This window comes from Trachypithecus francoisi, unplaced genomic scaffold, assembly GCF_009764315.1.
Source record: "Trachypithecus francoisi isolate TF-2019V2 unplaced genomic scaffold, Tfra_2.0 Contig01440, whole genome shotgun sequence".
Classification (NCBI taxonomy): domain Eukaryota; kingdom Metazoa; phylum Chordata; class Mammalia; order Primates; family Cercopithecidae; genus Trachypithecus; species Trachypithecus francoisi.
The window spans coordinates 5,438,834-5,450,855 of NW_022681431.1; the positions used below are offsets into that span (position 1 = coordinate 5,438,834).

General features: G+C 40.2%; 1 protein-coding gene across 1 annotated transcript; it reads right to left on the reverse strand.

Moving 5' to 3' along the window:
* Nucleotides 1-10,062: 10,062 nt before the first annotated feature.
* LOC117092717 (SRA stem-loop-interacting RNA-binding protein, mitochondrial-like) lies at nucleotides 10,063-10,470 on the reverse strand. The gene has a single exon (XM_033226740.1). The coding sequence runs from the start codon at nucleotides 10,435-10,437 to the stop codon at nucleotides 10,108-10,110; it is 330 nt and encodes a 109-aa protein (XP_033082631.1). The 5' UTR covers nucleotides 10,438-10,470; the 3' UTR covers nucleotides 10,063-10,107.
* Between the last annotated feature and the right edge of the window lie 1,552 nt (nucleotides 10,471-12,022).

Below are 12,022 nucleotides of genomic sequence, written 5' to 3' on the forward strand. Positions count from 1 at the left end.
TGAATTAAAGACAAATGTGCAAGAGAAAACCTGATTAAGAAAATACAGAAGATTTTTTACTTTGAGGTAAGGAAAGATTTGTTAGACACAAAAACAATCCATAAAAGAAAAGATTGATAAATTTTGCTATACTAAGAACATGGACAGATCTTAAAAACAATGTTGAATAAAGGAGCAGTCACAGAAGATTATGTATGTATGATTCTATCTTCATATTGCTCAAAAAAAATAACAACATGGGTAAGGAAAATACACATTTGCACTGATTTTTTTTTTTAAGCATGGAAGGGCTAAAGATGGAAATTTAAGAGAGTGATTCTGGCCGGGCGCAGTGGCTCACGCCTGTAATCCCAGCACTTTGGGAGGCCGAGGCGGGCGGATCACAAGGTCAGGAGATCGAGACCACGGTGAAACCCCGTCTCTACTAAAAATACAAAAAATTAGCCGGGCGCCCTCGCGGGCGCCTGTAGTCCCAGCTACTCGGGAGGCTGAGGCAGGAGAATGGCGGGAACCGGGGAGGCGGAGCTTGCAGTGAGCTCAGATAGCGCCACTGCACTCCAGCCTGGTGGACAGAGCGAGACTCCGTCTCAAAAAAAAAAAAAAAAAAAAAAAAAGAGAGAGTGATTCTGTCTGAGAATAATGAGAAAGTCATGAGAAGAAACATGGTAATTTCAGTGTGAATGAGTTGATAGTGGGTTTGATACTGTTGTTTCATTATTGTGCTTCATGCTTTAGCTATACCTTACTTATATGCTTTTGTATGTGTCAAATACACAAACATTTTAAGAAAAGGAATAAATATTGGCACAGTTCCCCAACTCTTCCAACCCAGTCAGTGGGTTGCCTACCTGCTCACAGTGCTCGTGGTGATGCTACCAACCAGTCAAGAGTAGCTGTTGCCAGGACTTAAAGCCTGTGGGCCGGGCATGGTGGCGCACACCTGTAAACCCAGCACTTTGTGAGGCTGAGGCGGGCGGATCACCTGAAGTCCAGGAGTTCAGGACCAGCCTGGCCAGCATGGTGAAACCCCGTCTCTACTAAAAATACAAAAATTAGCTGGGCGTGGTGGTGGGCTCCTGTAATCCCAGCTACTTGGGAGGCTGAGGCAGGAGAATCGCTTGAACTTGGGAGGCGGAGGTTGTAGTGAGCCGAGATCACGCCACTGCACTACAGCCTGGGTAACAGGGAGACGCTGTCTCAAAACAAGAAAAGAAAAACAAAAAGCCTATGAATGCCTCACTTACCCTGTAATCAGCCACTTTTTGATGGATTGTGTGTGATCCATGCTGACACAAACCATTCTGCACCCCAGTATGTTTAAAGAATTTGCCTTAGCATGTGAGTTAATCCTTACTCTTGAGGTATTCATTACTCTTGTATTCTTGTATTCATTGTATTCATTACTCTTGTATTATTCTTGTAAGAGGTATTCATTACTCTTGCCCCAGACCTGCCATTAGTTACCACTCACATCCCCTCACACCCAACCCCAGGGTTCACAGGGAAAAATGGAAGCCACAACTAGAAATAGAATATCCAGCCTCTTCACCTGTAGCCAAATACATTTATACTCTTCTTGATGTCTTCTTAGGTGTCTTTGAATTGAGCCTCTGTTATGAACCCAGTGCTGGCTCTTCGGAGGAAAATGAATGGGCTTTTTCTAAGCACAAAAATGATTACAACTTTCTCTGTAAACAGAAATAAGAGAATTACATCCTATTCCAAATAGCTGCACACTCTAGTTTCAAACACTTAGATCAACTCTAGCAGCCCTTGCCTGAGACGATGATTTAAGAAATCCTGTTGGTGATAACGCTTTGCTCCTGTCACACAATAATCACCAGAGAGAAGTATGTGGGCAGAAGTGGAAACTGATGGAAGAAATGGAAGGAAGGATTCTTTGCTCCGTATCTTAAAATCCATGAAGACAGAGACCTTGCCTTCTCTTTTTTGTTCAACATGGTACCTCCAATACCTAGCCAACCACCTGTACTGTGGAATGTATTCTCAATACATTTTTCACACCTTTATTGAGGGATAATTGACATATAATCAAGTACACTTTAAAATGTACAATTTGCTGTTTGACACATGTAACACCGTCACTACAATCCGGATAATCAACATACCTATCTTCCCCAAAAGTTTCCCGATGCCCTTTTGTAATCCCTCCCTCTCACCTTTCCCCTTCCTAACCCTGTCTCCAGACAACCCCTGACTTACTGTCACCGCAGATGAGTTTGCGTTTGCTAGAAATCTATCTAAATGTAACCATACGGTATACATGTTTTGGGGTCTGGCTTTCTTCACTCAGCATTATATTTTGACATTCACTCATGTTGTAGCAAGTACTGATACTTCATTGCCTTGTATTGCTGAATAGTATTCTATAGTATGGATATACGAATTTGTTTATTCATTAATGTCTTGATGCATATTTGGGTTATTTCTGGTTTGGGGCTAGTACAAGTAAACCTGTTACTGAAAAATTTTGTACACGTTTTTGTATAGACATGCTTTCATTTCCTGCGAGTAAATACCTAGGAGTGGAATGGCTTTATCGTATGCTAAGTGTGTGTATTTAACTTTAAAAGAAACTGCCTAATCTGTTTCCAAAGTACCATTTTACATGATTCCACCTTTACACTTGGAAAATCCCAGTGCTCCACATCCCTGCCAGTACTTTGTAGTATCAGTCTTTGCAATTTTTAGACTTTCTAGTACATGTGTAGTGGTATCCCATCATGGTTTTGACCTGTGTTTCCCTAATAACTAGTGATATTGAACATCTTTTCATGTGCTTATTTACCAACTATATATTGTCTTTGAAGTATTCAAATATTTTACACATTAAAAAAAAAAGGTGGTTTTTTTTTTTTCTTCCTTTTTTTTGATTGAGGCAGAGTCTTACTCAGTCGCCCAGGCTGGAGTGCAGCGGTGCAATCTGGGCTCACTGCAACTTCTGCCTCCAGGGTTCAAGCAATTCTCCTGCCTCAGCCTCCCGAGTAGCTGGGACTACAGGGGCGTGCCACCATACCCAGCTAATTTTGTATTTTTAGTAGAAATGGGACTTTACCATGTTACTTGGGATGGTCTCGACCTCATGATCCACCCACCTCGGACTCCCAAAGTCATGGAATTACAATCGTGAGCCACCACGCCCCTCCAGTTGTTTTCTTATTATTTGGTACCCATATATCTTTTTGGTGAAGTGTCCAAATATTTTCAAAACAGGTTATCGGGTTTCTTATTTTTGAGTTGTGAGTTTTATAACTATAGATACAAGTTCTTTATCTGATAAAGTGTTTCGCAGACATTTTCTCTCTGAGGCTTGTTTTTTCATTTTCTTTTTGGTGCCTATTGAAGAGCTTAAGTTCTTGATTTTGATGAAGTCCAATGTATTCATTTTTTCCTCTTAAGCATCATGCTTTTAGCATTATATCTAAGAAAATTTTCCCTAACCCAGGGTCACAAAGATGTTCCCCTGTGTTCTTCTAAAGGCTTTATAGTTCACTGATCAATTAAAAAAAGTTTTCAATTTTTTGTGGCAGGGTCTTGCTCTGTCACCCAGGCTGGAGTACAGCGGCACGATCATGGCTCACTGCAGTCTTGACCTCTGTATTACTCCATTTTTACACTGCTGATAAAGACATATCCGAGACTGGGAAGAAAAAGAGGTTTAATTGGACTTACAGTTCCACATGGCCGGGGAGGCCTCAGAATCATGGCAGAAGGCAAAAGGCACTTCTTCCATAGTGGCAGCAAGAGAAAATGAGGAAGATGCAAAAGCGGAAACCCCCGATAAAATGATCAGATCTCATGAGACTTATTCACTACCATGAGAACTGTTGGGGGAAACCTTGATTCCAATTATCTCCTACTGGGTCCCTCCCACAACATGTGGGGATTATGAGAGTACAATTCAAGATGAGATTTGGGTGGGGACACAGCAAAACCCTATCAACTTCCCTGGACTCAAGTGATCCTCCCACCTCAGCTTCCCAAGTAGTTGGGACCATAGGCATTCACCACCATGCCTGGCTAATTTTTTGTAGAGACAGGGTCTTGCCATATTGCCCAGGCTGGTCTTGAACTCCTGGGCTCAAGCAATCTTCCTGCCTCAGCTTCCCAAAGTGCTGGGATTACTAGTGTGGGGCACAGTGCCCTGCCTGATCAATTATGAATTAGTTTTTGTGTATGTGTGAGGTTTTCATTAATGTTCATTTATTTGCATTTGAATATCCAGTTGTCCCAGCATCACTGTTGAAAATGCTTATCCTTTCTCTACTGAATTCCATTTGCACCTTTGTTGAAAATCAATTGACTATGTGTGTGGATCTACTTTTGGACTCTTCAATTCTACTGATATATTTGTCTGTTTTTATACCATTAGCACACTGTTTTCTTCACTATAACTTTATTATAATAAATCAGGTAGTGTAAGTCCTCCAACTTTTCAATTTTCAAGGTTTCTTCAACTATTCTAGGTACTTTGCATTTCTATATGAACCTTAGAATCAGCAGTTTCTACTAGAAAATCTTCTGGAATTTTCTTTGGGATTTGTTTGAATCTATAAATCAGCTTGAGAATTTTCACCTTAACATCAAGTCTTCCATGAACATGGTATCTCTAAGTTTTGTCTAATTCCTGTCAGCTATGTTTTATAGTGTTCAGTGTGTAGGATTTACATACAATGTGCAGATTTATCCTATTTGGATTGCTATTGCTACCATAAAAAATTACCACAGGCTTAGTGGTTTAAAACAACAAATGTATTATATTACAGTTCTCTGTAGATTAGAATTATAGCATGGATCACATGGGCTAACATCAAGGTGTCAGCAGGTCTGCCTTCCTTTCTAGGGACCCAAGGAGATAACCCATTTCCTTGTACATTCCAGCTTCTGGAAGCCACACACATTCCTGGGCTCATGGCTTCCTTTTTCCATCTTCAAAGTCAGCAGAATTGCATCTCACTCCAACCTTCTTCAGTAGTCACACCTCTGACAGAGCAGAAAAAAGTATCTGCTCTCCATGTGATTAGATTAGGTCCACTTGGATAAACCGCCTCATTGCAGGTCCTTAATCACATCTGCAAAGTTCCATTTGCCATGTACGGAAACATATGCTTAGGTTCTGGGGTCAGGACATGGGCATTTTGGGGGGCCATTATTCTGTCTATTGCAAACTCTCAGAGTTCCCTGTATCACTGATGGTATTGTTTTGAATTTCAATTTCTGGTTATTCATTGCTAGAAGATAGAAATATAACTGATTTTATACAGAGATCTTGCATCCGGCAACCTTGTTAAACTCACTTATTGATCCTAGTAATTTTGAAAATGTTGTGTAGATTCCAAAGGTTGCCTACATAGATGATCACGTTATCTTCAAATAAAAATATTTTTATATCTTCCTTTTAAATCTGGATGCCTTTTACTTCTTTTTTCTTGCCTGGTTGCACTGGCTGAAACAACCAGTACAATGTTGACAGAAGTAGTAAGAGTGGGCAACAGTCCCTTGTTCTCAATCTTAGCAGAAATGTATTTCACCATTAAGTATGATATTAACTATATGGCTTTCATATTTGCTCCGTATCAGGTTTGAGTATTTTCCATATCTGCCATGTTTCTATAACTTAATCTTTCCTCTAGCTTCTTGAGCACCGGGGTACAATTATAGTAACATCCTTGTCTGCTAATTCTATCATCTGTGTTATTTCTGGCTGATTTTCATTGATTTTTTTTCCCCTCATTAGGAACCATCTTTTTCTGCTTGTTTGTATGCCTGGTAACTTTTGACTGGATGCCAGATATTGTATATTTTACATTACTGGGTGTGGATAGTTTTGTATTTCTATAGCTATTCTCTGCACCCAGCCCTTGCCCGGTCATCTTTAGCTGCCTTTGCTACTCACACCCAGTTCCATCACACTTCGAGATACCCCAGGCTGTGCCATTGCTCCCTTTCTGCTCCATGGCATGCAAACTCTCCAGGCGGTAGGCTGGGGCAAGCAGGGCTCTCCTTGTTTCTTGCCTTTCAGATATCTCATATCCAATGTCTTAAAAATCATTTCATATATTTTGTCTGGTTTTTCTGTGGTATCAGGTAGAAGGTGAATCTGACTCCTGCTACTTCATCCTGCCTGGAAGCGTAAGTTGTGATGACATTTGTCTGCCTATATGTTTTGTTGAATGAATAAATGGGAGTTGCAGAGTGTTTCTTCACCGAGTTGCAGGTGGTTAGAAAGGATATGGAGAAGGGTGCTGGCCCATTTGTACTTATAAGATTGCAATCATGTTAAAAGCAGTCCCCTGGATACACAGTTAGGAGAGCATTCAAAGAGCACTACATCAAAGAAGAGCATCACAGAACCTCATCTTGCCCTTATGAATAAGACCACTGGGTCGCTTCAGCCTGGTTTTGTCTCTAACCAGTAACTTCGAGGACAGAGTAGCATCTTTTTCCTTTTCCTCTGACAGAATGAGTGGTTGTCCCCAGAGGCTTCTGGAATTCAATGACTCAGCAACCATGAGGGTGGTGAGTGTTAAGTAAATTTATTTTTCCAACATGATTTATGAAATTGCAATTATAGATCCCCGGACCCATTTGTTGACCTCTCTATCCTTGTGTTGCTGCAAGCACTTGAAAACTTGTAGTTCTCCAAACTGGTCGTACTGTTTCATGCTTCCATACTTCATACACACTCTTTTTCTCTGTCAGTCAAACGACTTATTTCCTTCTTTTTCCATCGAACTCCTGCTCATTCTTTAAAGCTTTGTTCTTCTCCAGCCCTCCCTTTTGGGGTGTAGTTTCTCATTTCTGTGTTTACCCTGTGCAAACTCCCATCGTGGCCAATCCCAATGAGTGATTTACTCTCCTAACTCCCATCTTGGGCTGTAGGATCCTTCAGGGAAGGGGCTGTTTGTTAGCCAGCCCAGTACAGTGCCTTCCATGGTTTTCACTCAGTGTTGAGCTGGTTGAATTCAACATGAAGTGTAAGGGTTACAGGCTATTGATTTGATCTTGGTCAAAAATAGTGGCTTGGAACATAGGGCAACTGCCAAGAGTCTTTTGTGTTTAACGTGGGAGTCACAATCACATTCTTTTTTGCTACGGTTTCAGATCAGATGTCCCAGGTTAGAGGGTTCTCTGTTCTGATGTCCCTTCTTCTTTCACTAGCCCTGACACAGGCACCTGTGCATCAGTAGTCACAATGGACCCTTTGCCAGATTAGGGTTGTAGTCCTGTCGGCCCCATCTCCCCAGGAATGTCTTTGCAGGGTGCCCTAGGAATCTGTGCAAATGAACGTGGTGCTGGGAATAGAGGAATTCTGTAACTCTTCCAAGTGTGTTCACTGACATCACAGATTAATTAGCTATGGTAATTACTGTTTCTGAGTGTCTGGGGAAAAAGGCATTCTCCCCACTGCTGGGAGTGTGCAGTGGTTCAGACATTTTGGAAGGTGCTTCAGTAGTAGCTTACAAAATAAATTCCCACCTAACCACATCTATTCTTTATTGTGTATCTGTTATCTGTTCTATAAACTGTTAGATATGTATACATAAGATGTTCACTGCAGCATTACTTATAACTTCAGAGCTCTGAAAACAAACTAAATGTCCATCAATACATTTTGGAATCCTTCAAAGCAGTTAAAAAAGATGATACAAATCTATAAACAGTCACATGGAAAGAGGTCCATACTGTGAAGGAAAAACAAAAGCCATGTGTAGTGGCACATGCCTGTAATCCCAACACTTTGGGACGCTGAGGTGGGAGGATCGCTTGAGCCTAGGAGTTTGAGACCAGCCTGGGCAAAATAATGAGACCTCGTCTCTACAAAAAATAAAAAGAAGCAGGGCATGGTGGTTCATTCCTGTAGCCCTAGCAACACGGAAGGCTGAGGTGAGAGGACTGCTTGCACCCAGTATGTTGAGGCTGCAGTGAGCCATGATTGTGCCACTGCATTCCAGCCTGGGTGACAGAGTGAGACCCTTTCTCAAAATAAACAAACAGCCCAGGTGCACTGGCTCACGCTTATAATCTTAGCACTTTGAGAGGCTGAGGTAGGTGGATCACCTGAGGTCAGGAATTCAAGACCAGCCTGGCCAACATGGTGAAACCCCATCTCTACTAAAATACAAAAATTAGTTGGGTGTGGTGGCAGGTGCCTGTAATCTCAGTTACTTGGGAGGCCCCCTGTACTCAGGAGGCGGAGGTTGCAATGAGCTGAGATCGTGCCATTGCACTCCAGCCTAGGTGACAGAGTGAGATTCCATCTCAAAAAAAAACAAACAAACAGGAACACAGAGCCAAACAGAGAATATGGGTAAGAGGTTTCCTCTGGGGAGGGGAGTGGAATTTGGAAGAGTTAAGTAAGGGGGAGATTTCTATTCTGTTAAATGTTTTATCAAAAAAGATAAATATATTATTTGCATATTTTAAAGAAAATTTTAAGACAACCCAGCTCAATGGTTTTTAAATGATTGTACCCGATGAGACAGAGAACGTGTCAAGTAGCTCAGAGATAAGATAACCTGTTAAAAACAGATCTAATGGAAGCTTAAGGTGCTATGTCTGCAAACAAGTCTAACAAATGACATCCTTTATTTTGCTGTACATGGTTCACATAACTTTACTTGTCAAAATTTAAAATTACTATTAAATAAAGTTTGTACCAATATCTAAAGCAAAGCATGAAAGATAAGAAAATATTTCTTCTAAATAAATTTGTCATAGGCACATAGACCAATGGAATAGAATAGAGAATGCAGAAATAAACCCAAATACTTACAGCCAACTGATCTTCAACAAAGCAAACAAAAACATAGTGGGGAAAGGACACCCTTTTCAACAAATGGTGCTGGGATAATTGGCTGGCCACATGTCCAAGAATGAAACTGGATCCTCATCTCTCACCTTATACAAAAATCAACTCAAGTTTGATTAAGGACTTAAACCTAAAACCATAAAAATTCTAGAAGATAACATTGGAAAAACCCTTCTTGACAGTGGCTTAGGCAAGGATTTCATGGTCAAAAACCCAAAAGCAATTGCAATTAAAACAAAGATAAATAGCTGGGACCTAATTAAACTAAAGAGCTTTTGCATGGCAAAAGCAACAGTCAGCAGAGTAAACAGACAACCCACAGAGTGGGAGAAAATCTTCACAATCTATATATCTGACAATGGACTAATAACCAGAGTCTATAACCAACTCAAACAAATTAGTAAGAAAAAAAAAAACAATCCCATCAAAAAGTGGGCTAAGAACACGAATAGACAATTCTCAAAAGAAGACATACACATGGCTAAACATATGAAAAAATGCTCAGCATCACTAATGATCAGGGAAATGCAAATCAAAACCACAGGGCAATACCACCTTACTCCTGCAAGAATGGCCATAATCAAAGAATCAGAAACAGTAGATATTGGCACAGATGCGGTGATCAGCAAACACTTCTGCACTACTGCTGGGAATGTAAACTAGTACGGCCACTATGGAAAACAGTGTGGAGATTCCTTAAAGAGCTAAAAGTAGAACTACCATTTGATCCAGCAATCCCACTACTGGGTATCTACTCAGAGGAAAAGAAGTCATATTCGAAATAGATACTTGGCACACGCATGTTTATAGCCACATAATTCACAATTGCAAAATCGTGGAACCAATCCAAATGCCCATCAATCAACCAGCGGATAAACTGTGGTGTGTGTGTGTGTGTGTTTGTATGTATATGTATGTGTGTATATATATATGATGGAATACTACTCAGCCATAAAAATGAATGAATTAACAGCATTTGCAGTGACCTGGATGAGACTGGAGACTATTATTCTAAGTGAAGTAACTCAGGAATGTGGGAACTTGTGGGGAAGAGTGGGAGGTGGTGACAGAGAAAAGACAACCAATAGGGTGCAGTGTACACTGCTCAGGTGATGGGTGCACCAGAATCTCACAATTCACCACTAAAAACGTACTCATGTAACCAAATACTACGTGTACCCCAATAATTTATGGAAAAATAAAATAAAAATTTTTTTTTAATCTTACACTTTTTTTTTTCTCAGTTATGTTAACTTTATTAATAGGCTGCGGTCTCAAAAATCTTTCTCTTCATCATCAGATGTTTGCATAACTTTTGGCCTTTTAGCTTGAACCTGGACCTTTACTACATCTATAATATGATATTCCTGTTGTAGTACATTCTGAAGCTCTTCTTCTGACGAAAACTGAACCCAGCCCAAACCTCTGTGAAAGCCAGTCTCCTTGTCAAAAGGTACAATACACCTTTTTACATGGCCAAACTGTGCAAAGTATTCTTTCAGCTGACTCGACGCCACAGTCCAAGGAATTTTTCTCACAAAAGCAACCGACCGATCGATATTTCTACGCAGCGCCACAGCACCCCTCGCTGCTGAGGCCGCCATCTTTAGACTAAAAAAAATCTTACACTTGTATTATCACTATGTTGGCACGTCTACAAATGGTTATTTTTAACTTTTATTTTAAAGTATTTTGTACAGAACGATACAGCAAATAACAATTGCTTTGGTCCTGATTCTAATAAACCACTGGAATTTCTTTTAATGGCTCTTGTGTACTTTATTTTTTTGAGACAGAGTCTCGCTCTGTCACCCAGGCTGGAGTTCTGTGGCACAATCTCGGCTCACTGCAACCTCTGCCTCCCAGGTTGAAGCAATACTCTTGGCTTAGCCTCCCCAGTAACTGGGACTACAGGCACCCTCCAGCATGCCAAGCGAATATTTGTATTTTAGTAGAGATGGAGTTTCATCGTGTTGCCCGGGCTGGTCTTGAACTCCTGAGCTCAGGCGATCCACCTGCCTTGGCCTCCCAAAGTTAGAATTACAGGCGTAAGCCACAATGCTTGGTCACTCTTATTTTTAATGCTAGATTTGTCACTGTTCTTACGTAACTAAGTTGAAAAAAGAAATGCAAGTTAACTAAGCACCTGTACTCAGCCCTTGAAATCTTGGGTCCAGAAGAATAGTCTATCAATTATATGATTTAAAAAAATAAGAACTATAATATCTTTTCCTAAACAACCACTTAAGATTTTTAAAAAATCCATCATATTAGCTTTTAGCATATTGAGAACTTAAGGAGATGATAGGGAAATATTTTTAATATTATTAGATTATTTTGGCCATGGCAGATTCTCCACATGGAGAATCATTTGAAAAATATTAATTTATCTGCTCTATAAAACAGTAGTATTGTTCAATACCTATTAATATGATTGTTATAGATTTCTATATTCTTTTGGTTAAAAAACCCAGCCAAACAACAAACGGCTGTCAACTTTTCACAGTCCCTTGTCTTTGACAGCCCTAAAAATTTTTCAAGTATCAAAGATCTTTCATAGTGCCTTAGTTTCTTCACATTTTAAATACAGGAAAACTGAGTGGCAGAGACAACACCAGAACAAGTCTCGAGTTCATCTTCCCTTATATACACCATTGCTCATTGGCAATGAATGTAGTCACTTAAAAACTACTGCGTACGTGTCTGAGAGACATATACACACACATACATGAGAGAGTGTGTGTGTGTGTATATATAAAATGAAGTCAGTACCCTTGAAGGCAAACAAGTGAAAACTTTACACATTATTCCCACCGAGCAACTATAACAATCAGAAACAAAAATGTAATGAAACTCAACTACTGAAACTTGATTTTCTATACTAAGACAGTAAACTTAATTCTCTAATAACACAGCCAATCACAGGCTGTTTGCTTTACCAAGGAATACTTTTTCTCAGTAACTAAGATGAAAAGTCTTATTCCATTTGGTAACATGTATGGCCCATTGTACCGAGCAGGTGAAAAGCAAGAACTGGTGTATGCATCAAGTAATCTCCCCTTGGTTATAGCTCCTTGGCATAAGATTTCACTCACCCACACACAGCATTGGACATGCATGGCCTTGCAGTTGACTTCTTAAAACTCCTCTTATCATAATATTGTGAAATAATGCTGTCAACCCCGCCTC